The sequence below is a fragment of the Prorops nasuta genome, unplaced genomic scaffold, assembly GCF_024137725.1.
Source record: "Prorops nasuta isolate Cenicafe-Biocafe unplaced genomic scaffold, Cenicafe_Pnas_1.2 PNAS00022, whole genome shotgun sequence".
NCBI lineage: Eukaryota > Metazoa > Arthropoda > Insecta > Hymenoptera > Bethylidae > Prorops > Prorops nasuta.
Window position 1 is genome coordinate 1,007,205 of NW_027116819.1, and position 15,875 is coordinate 1,023,079.

The following is a 15,875-nucleotide window of genomic DNA, read 5'->3' on the forward strand; positions in this document are numbered from 1 at the left end:
CTCTATTTTACATTTTTTTTCTTTACGGTCCATCCCTCTATGTTCATGTTTTGTACTCCTCTGTACTGGTTCACGTATCCTCCCCCCTTAGTTTCCAAATAAAAACTTCAATTTTCTTATCACAAAATTCTCAAAAAAAATTTATTTTTGAAAAGGAAAAATATTTAATCGATGAATGACAAATTTTCCGATCATCCTCGAACGTTAGACCGTTGTTCGGTCGACCGAGGCTCCAAATCTCGTCTTGGGCTCCTCTGCTTGCAAAGACCGTCTCTTTCTAATCTTGATCGTCAATGACGATCAAGAGAGACAGAGAGAGACATATGAATGATAAATTGATTTTTCTGATCAGGAGAGATTCAGCCTGTTGCTATTTAAGACATTGACGACAAATTGGCAGTTTACGCGAGCTGCGACACACACACACACTCGTTCAAAACCGACCAATGCGCGCTCTTTATTCTCATTGTCCAACCACTCCTCCCCCCCCCCTACTGCCGAACGAACCAATCATAATTACTGCAACCTTATAATGATTCGGGCAATGATTCCATTCCAAGCACCGTTTTCTCTCGGATTTGTCACCGGATCGACTTAATATTTTAAATTTTCCATTTTCTCGAAAGAATCGTTCCTTCGAGACTGTTCCGAAAATCATTGAGGGGTGCACGGATGGATTTTCTCTGGTCACTGGCGAAGTTCTAAGAAATTTCGGGGTTTCTGGGAAAAAGCGTTGCTTCGGTAGCGCGAAATTGCTGGAAAAACAATGGCTCGCTGGGTCGTTTGGAGAGTCGGCCGTTGGTTGCTGTTGCTCTTGCTGCTGCTTTGTATAGAGAGAGAATCGACGCGTTCTTCTCCCTTTCACTTCTAAGCGTGCAAAGTGCCGCGCGCGCATGGAATGGAGAAAACGTTCGGCCAGCACCAGCAGCGAGAGACGCGCATAGTTGGGTGCTGCTGCTCCGAGGGGGATATATTTGGTAGCGGAGCGTGGAAAAATACCGCGGAGCCATTGGATAACCGTTATTTCGTTCGCCAGCGACTAATGTCTGTCTGTCTGTCGCGACACGACTCCCTTTTCTTTTCTTTCTCATTTTCCACCGGTGAATTTTCTTCTCGTTGATGAAGGTACGCATCCATAATGGCTGGAGAAACAAACGTAATTTTTTATTTTTCAACATGTTCTCCAGGAGGAATCCACTCGCTCCAATCTGCTTTCTTCCCTTCTCTTTATCTTTTCTTCTTCATTCTTTCTCATTTTCCACCGGTGAATTTTCTTCTCGTTGATGAAGGTACGCATCCATAATGGCTGGAGAAACAAACGTAATTTTTTATTTTTCAACATGTTCTCCAGGAGGAATCCACTCGCTCCAATCTGCTTTCTTCCCTTCTCTTTATCTTTTCTTCTTCATTCTTTCTCATTTTCCACCGGTGAATTTTCTTCTCGTTGATGAAGGTACGCATCCAGAATGGCTGGACAAGCAAACGTAATTTTTTATTTTTCAACATGTTCTCCAGGAGGAATCCACTCGCTCCAATCTGCTTTCTTCCCTTCTCTACATCTTTTCTTCTTCACTCTTTTCATTTTCCACCGGTGAATTTTCTTCTCGTTGATGAAGGTACGCATCCATAATGGCTGGAGAAGCAAACGTAATTTTTTATTTTTCAACATGTTCTCCAGGAGGAATCCACTCGCTCCAATCTGCTTTCTTCCCTTCTCTTTATCTTTTCTTCTTCATTCTTTCTCATTTTCCACCGGTGAATTTTCTTCTCGTTGATGAAGGTACGCATCCAGAATGGCTGGAGAAGCAAACGTAATTTTTTATTTTTCAACATGTTCTCCAGGAGGAATCCACTCGCTCCAATCTGCTTTCTTCCCTTCTCTTTATTTTTTCTTCTTCATTCTTTCTCATTTTCCACCGGTGAATTTTCTTCTCATTGATGAAGGTACGCATCCAGAATGGCTGGAGAAGCAAACGTAATTTTTTATTTTTCAACATGTTCTCCAGGAGGAATCCACTCGCTCCAATCTGCTTTCTTCCCTTCTCTTCATCTTTTCTTCTTCACTCTTTTCATTTTCCACCGGTGAATTTTCTTCTCGTTGATGAAGGTACGCATCCAGAATGGCTGGACAAGCAAACGTAATTTTTTATTTTTCAACATGTTCTCCAGGAGGAATCCATTCGCTCCAATCTGCTCTCTTCCCTTCTCTTTATCTTTTCTTCTTCATTCTTTCTCATTTTCCACCGGTGAATTTTCTTCTCGTTGATGAAGGGAATCGTCCAAAGTGACTGGACGTTCAAACGCGACCCTAGATTTTTCAACAGGTTCTCCAAGAGAAATTCACTCGCTCCAATCTGCTTTCCTCTCTTCCTTCTAATTTTCCACCGATAAATTTTCTTCTCGCCGATGAAGGGATGCCTCCAAAGTGGCTGGACGTTCAAACGCAACCCTCGACTTTTCAACGGGTTCTCCAAGAGACATCCACTCGCTCCTATCTACTTTCTTCTCTTTATCTTCTTTCTTCATCACGAATACACTTATCTCGACTACTGAACGTAGAGACTATCCGGACAGTGAAAGAAGAAGAGGAGGAGGAACACGATCAATTTTTCAAGAGGATTTCCTAGAGCCTTGACCTTGATCCTACATACTTTCGTCTCCACCTCTCGATTTATCGTTAACCTTTTGTAATCCCCCAATAATAATCTCCTCCTATACCATTAATTCCTCTTAAATCGATGTTTCCACATACGAATTTCCTACTCGACACTATACAATATAACACTCTAGATCTTGCATGCTTAATGGTTAGCATTTTCCATTTTCTAGGAAGAAGTTTTCGTCATTGGGAAAAATATAGAATTTTCTTCGGTAGGTAGAGATTGGAAAGGTGAGTTTTCGCAGTGGGAATAATCAATCGATGAAGCACATACATATATATATATATATATATATATATATATATATATATAGTTGGGGGAGGATGATGCTGCCGAAGGATTCAGGGATGAGGTGTGGAAAAATGATCGGATCGGATGGGATGAGGTGGAAGGAAAGGAAAGAGAGAGAGAGAGAGAGAGAGAGAGAGAGAGAGAGAGAGAGAGAGAGAGAGAGAGGAGGGTTTAGAAGGAGAGGAGAGAAGCGTAACGGTACGGGGCTATACGGGGCTGTCAAGCCTGCCGGTTGCTCTGGCCTCTCTGATCAATACAAGCAAGGCGACGCGACGCTACGTTACGCTACGCCACGGTACGCGACTCGACGCGACGAGAGCAAGGCCGTCCTCGGGGCTCCTACGGGGCGCGTTCCTCCTGCTACGCTGCTTTAACGCGGGACTCCCCCCCTATTATCATTTTTATCCTCCGCCGAGATAAAACAAAGGCGTCGGACCACGCTCTCTCCAGGCTGTTTCGAGAAACGCGCTTCTTCCAATCTCGATTAATGCCACCAACAATCTCTTCTGCGTGTATATATATATATATATATATATATAGAGAGAGAGAGAGAGAGAGAGAAAACAATGACCCTCCAACGACGAAATGTCATCACTTTATTAGAATCCTTTGAGAATAATCGAACCGTTGTGTTTTGCTTCTTAAACGTTTACTGAGAATCGATGATGAATCGCGATGATTGGTCCTCGTGGATGGAGAGATTTTTTGTATCGAAATGGTGGAGGTTGATTCTCGTCGCATGGAAATTCCGGTCAAAGCTCGCTGTGTGGTGGCTGGGAGGGGCTAGAGGGGGTGGTGGGGGTGGAGGGGGTGGCCGGCGCGGCGCTGGGTTGGGAAAGGGCACGGGCGATTGAACGGCACCAGGTGGGCACGCGCGCATGTCCCGAGAACCCGCAGGACTCCCAGAGCTTCCCTCTCGAATCGACGCGAAATTTCTCCCAACCTTCCAGACTCTCTTATCGCCAAAAAACACCACCGACTGCTCATTCACCACTCATCGATCCCCCCCCCCCCCCCCCCTCGAGATCAGCATTCGTCTATCTATACGTCAAATCTCCTATTTTTACATACCCCCACTTTCCTATTTGTCATACAGTTGAGAAACAATCGAACGCAGATCCACCATTCGAACACAGAAATTAAATAATTTTGTTGATTTTTAACGCATCGTTGGAGATTTACCGAGAAATCTTTTCAATTTCTGAAAACCGTAAACGATTAAAAATAAATCCTGAGTCGTTTTAGTTTTACGGAGAAAATCGGCTTTTCCATGGAATCGATTGGTTTCCATTTGCGAGTGGGTGCAGTGGGACATTGTGTCTCGTGCGTGTTACAAGTGTGTACGTTTGTTGTTTATGTTACACACTTGACTGATTTGCACAGATCGAGAGTCTCCCGCTTGCACGTGCCGTTAAAGTCGCCCAGTAATGTCGACACTTCTCCGAAGTGTCGATTCTAAAAGATAAAAAAGAAATGAAAACATTAGATCCGTTCGTATTTCTAAAAATCATCCTTCTTTGTAAAGAAGAAAAAGCCCAGAGCGCAGAGCTAATAATGTATACAATACATAACAAAAAATGTAAACATCAAGATCGTGGAGCGAGCAGAGAATTTTCAGAATCGAGCCTGGATTTTGAGAGCGACTCCTCTTGGACGAATTTCGACAGGGTGAACAACCGGGATATTTGACCGCGTGAAAGCAGGTATGCCTAGACATATCCCACTAAATCAGCAAACTTCATTCGTCTGACTAATCTGCCCCGAGACTCGAAAACTTGGCGTCAACAACTTGACAAGACGGTGACTACTGGCCAGAATTCAAATAGAACAAAGGAGCAACGCGATCGGAGATAAGAATTCTTTGTTGCTTGCTTTCTAGGAAATGTTTGCTGCAGGGAAAAAAGTGTTTTGGTCGTAGAATCGTACAATCTCTCTCAGAGGCTTTATCGAAAAAGATTGCAAGCTTTTGTTATTCCAATCATCGAATCACGTGGCTTTCTTATGGATCGCGAGCAAGTTTCATCGAGAAACGATCCATTTGTATTTAGTAGATGCGACAAATTGTTTCGTCAATAAGAAAACAAACACGGTCATAGTTTTGTATCAGTTTTTATTCCTCTCATAAAAACACGTGGCTTTGTTATGATTCGACGAACATCCATCGAGAAATCGCCCAGTTGTTTTTTCTAAACACGATAAATTCTTTTCGTGGAAAAGAAACCAAACAATAATATAGCAAAGTCTGCCTCTGTCATTCCTGCCATCAAAACACGTGGCTCTCTCACGAATCAAGAAACTTCCATCCAGAAACGATCGAGTCTCCTTTGGTTTAGATCTGACAGATCTATTTAACCATTCGACGACTGCATCCGTTTGGAAAAAATTCAAGCCACTTTAGGCATGCAATATCAAGAAAACGTTTCGACAATTCCCTCCCATTATACATAACAGTTTTTACGGCTGATACTCTTGTTCAAATAATCTTAATAAACCTGTTTCTTACTTTGTGGAAAGAAACATTGTAGAGTAAGAAAATAAAAGGGAAGAGGACATTGAATTGAGGAAGAAGAAGAGAGACAAACATGGAGAGTATAGTTTTGTATTATGCGGCGAGGTTCTCGGCGGTGCAAGGCTTTCACCTAGACGGTTCTCCCCCTCCAACGGGTTTCTCTTGGTGGTCGTAGCACCAGTTTCAGCATAATCTAGCCGAGTTGACTTCGGCTTGGTCCGGAGAAGCTCGTCTATGCCTCTCTCTTTTTCTATCTTGCGTGCATCTTCTATCTCGTTCTTCCCTTCCCCACTCTATCTCTTTCTCTCCATCTCACCCAGTTATTCCGTTTCTCCCTCCTTCATATATTTACTCCTATCTTTCTCACGCTTCTTCCAAGTCTTTTCACACTCTTATTCTCTCTCTCTCTCTCTCTCTCTCTCTCTCTCTCTCTCTCCCCCACACACCTTCACCTACACCAGCAACGCATCTACGAGAAATCCGGAATACGCCGCTGGAATGCGCTCGCTCGCGGATAAAGAGACCTCTACCTTAGGCTAGCCGCTGAAATCAGCCAATCAGAACACGAAACACCAGTCCAAACGAAATTTCGTTACATCTATCCGTGATCTGACTTTTTTTCTTAGCCTCCGAAAGCTTCTTCTGTCCATTGGTCATTGATTCGAAAGTTCCCAGCTTGCTTCCGGTTCGCGTTTCAGGATCCCCTCTCTCTGTCTCTCTCTATAAGATTCCAACTGACACAATCACTTCTCTGTCGTTTTTTTATCTAAAAAAGGACGAAAAAATTGTTAAATAAATTTCAACTTTATTTCGGACATTGAAAATTTTTCCGGAACGTTTTAGAGACGAACCAAGCGTAATTTTGTCGAGTTGTGTTCTATTCGTAATAAAAAGGCCAAAGAGCGTGATTACAGAATAAAGTAGAGGCGGGTCATTCTCATTGGAAGGCTGAAAAATGTTCGCAGCATGAAAATCTTGATCCCCGCGGTTTACACTGGCAAAGTTTTACCGGGAGAAAGCCGCCGCTTTGGAGTCATTACAAAACCGGAGCAGCTACTAAGCCGTGTACAAAAAGCAAATATACAAGTGTAAGAAGTAAATATAGAGTTGGAAATAATTTCGACACAAAGTCGCAACGTCAACAATTTTATCGATCTACAACTGCGCTGAAGGTTATGCGTGAGGCATTTTCAACGAAAAATATCAATACAAAGAGATTCCTCGAAGAATGAGAAACAAAGTTGCCTAAATAAATAGCTATAAGAGGAATTCGATTCTATACGTAAACACATTGCTATTGATTCATCAAATTTACCACTCAAAATTCAAACCGCTCAAATTTCAATTGTTTTTAGTTAATCTGTTAATAATTGAGCTAACGTAAACCGGTAGCAATCGATAAAATTTAGAGATTAAAAAATATAAATGCCAGATATTTGGTGTGTGTGTATGTGTGTAGGAAAAATAATTAACCAAGAGAGAAAGCCATTAGCATACAAAAATAACTTGCTAATTATTTATCGAATTTCGTAGTATAAAATATAAAACATTTATATTCTAGTAAATTTAAGTGGATATTTTAATCACGTTAATGCAACCAAGTAGGATCGATATTTTATACTGAGAGATTAAAAATTGGCAAAGGATAAACGAATAGATCGGATTATTTGAAAAGAAAAAAAGCTGTAAAAAATATAATTATATATATATATATTTTAATTTATTCACCAATTTCCCTGTAAAAATAAATCGTGTTCGAGTAAAATCATTTGGACTTCTTTACAATTAAAAGATTAAAGATTAGAAAAGAATAGGCAAATAGTTTGAATTATTTAAGAGAATAGAAACTGAGGAAAATACCATTTAATTTGATTAAAGGTTTGTTTAATTAGTGCTAATGAAATGCATAATCGATATTAATAAAATGTTTACATATATAATTAAATAAACAAAATTGGAATTGATTCAAGTATACATTTTTAACTCGATGAGATAATTATTATAACCAAGTAAGCACACGTGTAATTCGTAATTATTAAAACCAAACGATTCCTTCATAGTATACAGAATTCCTTTTAAACTATTCACAAAGGTTTCATCAAAAACATAAAAAAATCGAGTAACAACAAGCCGATCTACTAAATGAATCAACACAAATGAAGAAATCCTACTGTGTATATAAGCGCACAGATATAGATTTGTTTTTAATTTAATCACCGAATTTCCCAATAAAAGGCAAAAAGTAGAAAAATGCAATAATTAAAATCAAGCCGATCTATCAATCGCGTTGATGTAAACGAGTAAAAATCAATAAAATTGAGAGCTCAAAGATTGGCGCATGGATAAACGACGAGATCGGATTAATTAAGAAGCGCGAGAGAGGATTGTATAAATTAAGCTGTAAAGAGCACCCCCCTCCCCTCCTCGACCTTCCCTCTATCCCTCTCCCGATGAGGGAAGGTTGAAAAAGATAATAAATAAAGTACCGAGTGTCGATAAACAATTTTATCGATCGATCTGCATGGATTGGGTTGAAGGCTAGAGATTCGCGGCTTCCATGTTTTGATCGTGTCTACGAGAATGCAGTGTGCGGAGAATAAACAGAAAATGTATCTGTCGCGGCTCGCGACTCGAGTAATACGTAGGAGAGCGCATTTGTGTGTGCAAGAGTCGCGCGCATACGCAAGATGGTGAAGCAGTTAGCAGATGGAGAGAGCGAGACAGGCCGAGAGACAAACGGAGAGGGGGTAGAGCCGTGAAGGGGGGGGGGAGAGCGGCCGATGATTCCGAGCCGAGAGGCCTTGCACATACAGGTAGAAACGTTTACAAGCACTACGAGTCCATTTACAGTCTCGCTCGCTCACAGCCTTCTCTCCCACAATCACTGAAATTTCTGCCACAACGCCAGAAAACTCGAGAAAACACATCCTTCCACTTGTATCGATTTTATCCCCAATATTCACTCAAATTCAATCTTATAAATTCTTTATAGAGTTTTGTATCTTTGATATTCTCCTATTTTTCCCAAGAATCGTAGAATTCTGCGAATCCTCTCTCTTTCGAAGAAGTTTGGGTTAATATTAGAGATTCACAATTGGTATCTATTTGGTTCCTGAAATTCGCTATGACTTAATCGTGTACTGTACACAGGCTCTGGTGTTTTTTAGCCGTCTTCTGGATTTTCGAAGAATTACAGATTCAACATAGAGGTTTTTCTGGAGAAATATCGGAGATCCGTGTTTTTCTTCTTGTATTGATTTAATTCTCAGAATTCACTGAAACTCCATATTATGAGTCGCATGGTGACTTTTGAATATTTTTCTATTTCTGGCAGAATTTATGTATAAAAGATTTTGATAGATTTTTTTTTTAAGAGATTTGAAGAAACATTGTAGATCTAAAAATGTTAAAAGAGTTGAGATGAACGTTGTTGAAGATTGATACGAAACGGGAACTTGCAAAATGCGAGCTGTCAAGTCTCGTAGGTTGTGACACAGTTTTGAGGGGTAGCGAAATCCGAGGTCGCTGGATTCTTCAAAGACGAGAGAGGAACATGAGTCTCACCTTATCTATCCACCTCGAACCGGGACCAACTTCAAATCGCACAAAACACACATATACACACCCACGAGCTGGAAAATCGACCCAATCCCAAGCGGAACCTCCACGAGTTCCAGCAGTTTCGCGTGAAATTGAAAGATTCTTTAATGGCGTTTAAATGCGCTTAATGGACCTGTAGATAAAATCCGATCGACCAGATGAAAAATTATTTCGAGCTTAGTTCCCCGAACTTTTCAAGCAATTTTTCCAATAATTTTTCGTACGAAGACAGCCAACTTCATGGGATGAGGAATGTCCAATGCTCGAGGTAGCTTAAAAGAAAATCTTACATCGAATCGTGAAAATATTGGACAATACCCGAGGTACACACTTATTCACTGCAGTAGGTAGTAAGCGTAGAAATTTTCCATGTATTTATACATATATATGTACAGTTTACCCGCAGCAATTTATTTGGTATATTACAGTGCAGAGTTAATTCGAGCGAGGAATTATGAATGCTTCTAGTAAAAATTCAAGACGCATGGAGATATCTGAGAAAGGGGGGAGGGAGGAATGTTTGTGCCAAGTCGAAGAAAGATCTGAAAAGTGTGAGGAGAGAAAATGTATTGGCGTGGGTAACGGAAGAATGGTAGGAAGTAAGAAAAAAAAGACAAAGTATGACATTCGATGGCAGAAACTTCAAATCCACTGACGCACACGGAGAGTGCTTGGAAGCAGAAGCGAGTAGGAGGTTAAGGGGCTAGGGGGGTGCGTGGGGGGGGAACACAAACACGAAGGATCAGTGGCCAGCGAAGGAAATCCGGGCGAAAAATATAGGTTAGGCGAACGATGCACTTGGAAATTGGGATAGACTGATGTAAAGCATAGGCTAGATGGTAATGGAATTAGTTTCTCGTAGATTTCGAAGCTGTACAGAGGTATTTGGGAAGAAGGGGGTACTCTGGGTTGGGATTGCCATCACTCACCAGTGCGAAGAAATTCGTATGGCAGTCCTCCAGGCTGGCGCCGTTCGTTTGATGCGACGGGTGCGTCATGGCTGCTCCATCTCAGCCGGAAGTCCCATTAGTAATCACTGCAATCCGAAAGCCAAGAGGCCCGGAAAAATCACACGGCGAGGCCGCTATTATTCGAGAACATTTAGGAGGGTTTTCACCTCTCAATGGCGACTGTAAAATGGCGGCGGGCGGACGATGGGAAACAACAAGCGCGGCTACACTGCCGCCTGCTGGCGCGGTTTGCACCAACTACGGCAACTCGGCAACAAGATGGCGGCGCTCATCAGGCATGGCACCCTGGCCAAAGCTTTCCAGGCCACCACCAATCTCCTCTTCGTCAATTCGGTCAGTAATCCAATCACCTTACACGATAAACCACCCTTCAAACGTTCGAAACCTCCTTGTTCGCCACTTTTGAGATACGTGATATCGGTCCCACTTCCTCCTGTCTCTTTAACTTTTTCACCATTTTACAGAGGCAACGTATCGACTGCAGGCTCAAGTCTAAGAAGCCCAAGAAACCAATAGTCCTCAACAAGTACGAGTACGATCACAATTCTATCGCGTCAAGAGGGTGAGCGATCCAACTGTTTTTATCCTCTTTTTCAGCAACAAACTCTTTCACATCGCGCCGATGGCTCTTTGCCGGACGACACACTGCGGCCATATTGCTGTTTGCCACTTCTCCCCCCACCTGAGCCAATAGCGCGACAGATTTGACAGCTTCCAGGGACGGCTCCTCCGATTGTTTACCTTTTTCCACACTCCTTTGACTTTCCTCCCCCTGACAGCCAGCCATCCAACACTTTCTATTATTATATTTCACGCTTTTTTTTAAAACTTTTCCTCCCCATACTCCTAATACTTCTTACTCTCCTATCTATTTTTTCGACAAAAATCTTAGAATTCTTCTTTCACATTTATAATCAGTTTCAAAAGTTGATGTTTTCTCGAGTAATATTTCGTCGAATAAAACTTGCCGGTTTTTTTCCGATGATTATAACTAATCCCAATTTGAAAAAGTTTAGTTATCCTTTGAGTATTTTTTTCTCGGCTGCAGGGGATTTTATGTAGAAATTTACAGCAGATTCTTAGAGTATTGAGTGGTTTTAATTTTTAGCATCGATATGAGCTTTTTGGTATTTTTGGGTTTGATGTGACGGCCCTGTTCGATATTGGTCATAACTGTATCTCTTGAAAACACAATTGAGGGCACCACTGTACGGTGAGGTAGATCGATCTCCTGTCTCCGTATCCACCCCCACTCCGTCTTCCCTAATGTGTGTCTCGAAGGAAATTTTACTCCTACTCCACTCCTCTGCATTTTCATCTGTATGAAAACTTTAGCGCGAGATAATTTTTCTGAGGAGCTATTGCCACAATTTTTATCAAAAGCACGCCATGACGAACTCTCAAAGATGGCAGAAAGGGTGTTGCAACTGTAACCGGTGGATCTAAACAATGTTTGAAAAAAGTGGAGCGTTGCAACGTAAAGAGAACCCTTTTATTTAATATCAGCATTTTGAAAATAGATGGAAATCGCGTCTTACGTAATTTTATTTATTTCATATTGCAATTTTGTACAGAAAATTCGATCGATTCATGTAAATTGGAGGGTTCGATTTTGGGACAGGGGCGCATGCTCCATTTTTTTAGTCGTAACAACCCAATATACCTGATCGATTCTCTCCTACGATAAGCGGGACTATAATTTTTTATCCTAAACTTTTTTTTACTATTTCCAATAACTTCCTTAAATGAAAAGTTACATTTCACTGGAAATGAAACAAAACAACAAATAATGTTAAATTGATAATCCAATTAACGGTAGAAATTGAAAGATTATCGATTCTGCTGAATTAATTTTGAACTGTCTGACGCATGAATTTTTTTATAATCTCTAATCGTACAATGGCAGTAAATTTCTGTTCAATTTTCAGATTTCTTCGAAATTACAAACCTTACACACCATCGAGTGACGTGTGTGAGCAGATCGACGAGATCTGCCAAAAGGAAAATATACCGAGCGAGTCTGGAAAGATATTGGATGATCCAATTTTGCGATTTAAATTATTTAAAGCCTGCTCTGAGGTTTTCAAGCATTCCATACCAAACTCTCAGCTTTGTTACATAGAAACGATAGGTAAAAAACATTCACTAATATTTTATTTAGCTTAATTATATATATATATATATATTTATATATATCAACAAACAGAAAAACAAGAAATTTTAAATTATAATTTTACTTTCAGACGATTTAAAAAAGTTCTACAGAACACCTGTAATTTCTTCTACACCGTTCGACGGATTAGTAAATAGTGATTTACCACCAAATCTACACATACAAAGTGAATACCTTCGTTTTCATCCAGGTACTATACATTCTAAAAAAATGGAACCTTTTTTTAAGGTCATTCAAGGTTACTTTTGCTCCAACTAAACTTAATATTTTTTTTAGACACAGATACACTTTTTAAAGGAAAGACGGCCTTCCCAAGAAGCTCCACAATAGTCACAGGTCTCAAGTACAAAAAGAAATATCCTGGACACAAGCAGGACGATCCATATTATATAGAACCGAATATTATGCAATAGAAAATATAATTAAATTGATTAAGTAAGACTTAGCCAGTCAAGATAACAGCAACTGGGTCCAGTCTGTGTTGTAATCATATAAGTCAATAAACATTGGTTTATCATAGCACTCGTTATTAAAATACCCACACGGTGTGTAGGATCGTTCATAGAGTCTCGAGAGACAATATATATTCCAGGTAGAAATAATCAAGTAAACTTTTAACAATAATATATATAATTAAAGAAACCACCCCTGGAACAAAATGATGAGGTTTCTGCTCATGATAACGTTAACATTACAAATTTTGACAAGAGTAGCATTATTTTAATGTAAGAATAACAATGTCAATTTTTAACAAAGTATCATGAATAAGGGTATAAGATTAAATTTACTTGTTTAAGGACTAGGTATAAATTAATTAAGTAAAAAATTGGTAAAAGAGTACTGTGAGTTGTTGAATGGATAGAAGAGATTTACGCAAAAGTGGACGATCGACTTATCAAGCCCACGTAGCAACCACCGAGGCAACGCGTGGGTGTCAGTTCACGCTCAGGCAGACAGAGCTCGTTCACCGGTTAATTGAGAGAAGTGAATTTGTAGTATCTTCTTTCGTCATGCCTGGAATTGCCAGTGCCACCGGTTTAATTTCCGCCAGAGTCAATCCCATCCGTCGTGCAAAGACTAAGGTGATCCATCGTACAATTATAAATTCAAAATGTCATAAAATACAATTGTATCAACGACGTTATCATTTCACAGAACCGCTCCGTTTTAACAAACGTACAAATACATTTTTATTGATCCAAACATGAATATACATATATATGTGTGTGTATAAGAGAAATGAAAATTGCTATATACTAATTATTGTAAACTTTGAAATAACAATAATTTATTATTACATATTGAAACAAACTAATTTTTTCAGCGAGTGGAGCTTTCTGGCTCAACCAAACGTGCTCCATTTGCTCTTCGACCTTTTGCTGGCCTATTCAACCCCTATCCTTATGGCTGTTCAGTGCTATGCAATCATCCTGCTGATTGTGAAGCTAAGGAAGTCGTGCGAAGAGTCAAAGACTCGTGGGTAAATTACTCCAAAGTTTTCAATGGAATAGTTACATTTACAAGCATTTGGAAGACTTGTGCAAGTTTAAACAAAGAAAAAGAAATACAAATAACTAATCTTAGATTTTTAAGTAAAGGTATTCTTGTGTAGGAATAAAAGTGAATAATAGAATTTATGAATGAACAGGCCACCGAAGGAAAAGCACTGCTGTTGCCAGAGGAAATGGAGATGATCCGGGCGACTTTGCTGGCTGGTGGCAAAGCTGGGACAGAGGCATCGGATAATCCGGCTGGGACAGCTGACGCTGTACCAGAGGAACTTTTCCGAAAATATACTGATACTGACTCTCGACCTTTGACCCCAGCACCCACACTAGTCAGCCACCCTGCTCTTACCAACAGACTAGCCCAGGAGAGCATTCAAGCCTGCCACCCACGAGAGAAAACCACCCTCGTCCTTGACCTGCGTGGTGAACCTCAGAATGCTGTAAATAATACAATCTTTTACATCTTTGCTAATTACATTAATATATACTACATTATAGTAACTAAAACTCAATATAATATTCGACATTAATGCAGATATAGAAGTGATACTTTTTAATTTTGTTTACATCTACTTGAAAAAAAAGTATTGTTACTTACAAATATTTGCTACGAGGACTACAAAAACGTTAAATTTTAGGACGAAACTTTAACGTGGCACGCTCTTACACTGGAACCACCACCGACTCTAAAAAAGTCAGAAGTAACAGCTTGTAAAATTACAGTAAGGCCACAACATTTAACAAGACAATTACCAGATCCCATTGTGACTCCAGAACCAAATTATGACATGGTAAATTGAAAGCACTTTTTTCTCAGATTAAATATAAATCCAAATACTGCTTTGAAAGTGTCATATGCGTTTAGAGTCCAAATGATAAAATAAGCGGAAGTGATGAACCAGTGATCATTCGTCGACGTGGTAAAAGACTCAGGAAGAGAAAATGCAGAAGAGATTCGACTTATGGGCAGCAAACTGAGGTTCGTGACCCTCCAGAGCCATCAGAGACTCAGGTGTCCCAGGTTGAAAGTGGATCTAGAAGAGAATCGTAGATAGTCTTTTTTTAACGTGTAGTGAAATTTAAACATTCTTGCAAACAATAAATTAATACCTTTCAGGATTCAACCTATTTCTCCTGATCATTCTGACGAGATACCTTCACCTGGAAAGCCTTCATCACCTTCAAATGCAACTGAGTTCTCGTCCAGTTTTATTTCTCCAGAAATTCTTCAACATCTTTGTAGAGAGCTGGACCGCGATAAAGTGGAGGCAGAGTTTTCCATCAAGGTCATTCTGCAAACTAAAATCATAAATCTTCATTAGAAGTTACAAATAATTAATCAAAAATTAATAATCATTCATATAGAGAAGAATAGCCTTGGAAGAGGCTTTGAGGGTAAAGGGTGAATCTTCAACTTCCAACACCTTTCAACGTCCAAAATCGTCCATGAAACATGTGCCTAGAATTTTTTTCAGACAGGCAGCAAGATTTGAAGTTTTACACTCCCAAAGTCTTTTAGGTATTTTTCATCTATTGAATAGAACATAAGTGAGTTATGAATACACTAATATCTTATAAATTAACCACCAGTATTAATAATTAGATTTAACAACTCTGGACTATCTGAGTAAACATGTATACATTTTGGAAGGACGCAAATTCATGTTCAGCAGAGCTTTTAAACTTTACCAGGATGATTCTCGACTGTTGCCAGCTGAAAGGGTGTTCGATGCATTGGCTGATGTAATGGGGGGATCGTTGACCGAAGAGCAACGTTTACGTTTCAATAATCTGATTGGGGAGATTTCTCAGGCCTTGAACTTTCGATCTTGGTGTGGCATTTGTGCAGCTGCTGAGAGACTTTTGGTTCCTCTTCAACCCAGGGACCTTGATCCTCCAACTTGGCTGGAAAGAACAGATTTTGAAACCCTCGATAGGAGACTCAATTCAGTTCAGGTTAACCCTCTTCTAAAAAAACTTCTCGAAGAAATTCGTGACAGCTAGATTTTCGTTTCCAAATTGCGACTATTCCATGCGAGATCGTCGTAGGTGTGCACAATTACCGAAATCTACGCGAGTAGATATATTAAAATTAATAAAATTTGGCAAATAAAATACTTAGAATAAATTATTCATTGAACTATATTGCATAAAAAATAGTAT

At 39.9% G+C, this 15,875-nt stretch overlaps 3 protein-coding genes and 1 long non-coding RNA gene across 6 annotated transcripts in view; 2 read left to right on the forward strand and 2 right to left on the reverse strand.

Moving 5' to 3' along the window:
* skd (mediator complex subunit skuld) overlaps positions 1 to 10,129 on the reverse strand; it is a 27,217-nt gene extending 17,088 nt beyond the window's left edge. For all 3 annotated transcript variants that reach the window (XM_066740080.1, XM_066740079.1, XM_066740078.1), the window contains exon 1: positions 9,990 to 10,129. In XM_066740080.1, coding sequence (XP_066596177.1) covers positions 9,990 to 10,058 — 69 coding nt within the window. In that variant the 5' untranslated portion in view covers positions 10,059 to 10,129. The remainder of the gene's footprint in view (positions 1 to 9,989) is intronic.
* An 85-nt stretch (positions 10,130 to 10,214) lies between these two features.
* On the forward strand, positions 10,215 to 12,723 carry mRpL50 (mitochondrial ribosomal protein L50). The gene is made up of 5 exons (XM_066740092.1): positions 10,215 to 10,364; positions 10,496 to 10,593; positions 11,960 to 12,162; positions 12,275 to 12,394; positions 12,481 to 12,723. Exons 1-5 carry the CDS (start codon positions 10,215 to 10,217, stop codon positions 12,615 to 12,617), a joined length of 708 nt encoding a protein of 235 aa, XP_066596189.1. The 3' UTR covers positions 12,618 to 12,723.
* Positions 12,724 to 12,856: 133 nt separating this feature from the next.
* Positions 12,857 to 15,807, forward strand: LOC136781242 (uncharacterized). The gene is made up of 8 exons (XM_066740086.1): positions 12,857 to 13,286; positions 13,529 to 13,684; positions 13,853 to 14,152; positions 14,351 to 14,503; positions 14,578 to 14,759; positions 14,830 to 14,998; positions 15,078 to 15,231; positions 15,316 to 15,807. The coding sequence occupies exons 1-8, from the start codon at positions 13,059 to 13,061 to the stop codon at positions 15,714 to 15,716; spliced, it is 1,743 nt and encodes a 580-aa protein (XP_066596183.1). The 5' UTR covers positions 12,857 to 13,058; the 3' UTR covers positions 15,717 to 15,807.
* On the reverse strand, positions 14,015 to 14,912 carry LOC136781247 (uncharacterized). Its single transcript, XR_010823887.1, has 4 exons — positions 14,823 to 14,912; positions 14,466 to 14,746; positions 14,311 to 14,398; positions 14,015 to 14,150 (listed from the first exon to the last, which is right to left on the reverse strand). It is a non-coding gene; the product is annotated as an uncharacterized lncRNA (long non-coding RNA).
* Positions 15,808 to 15,875: the final 68 nt, after the last annotated feature.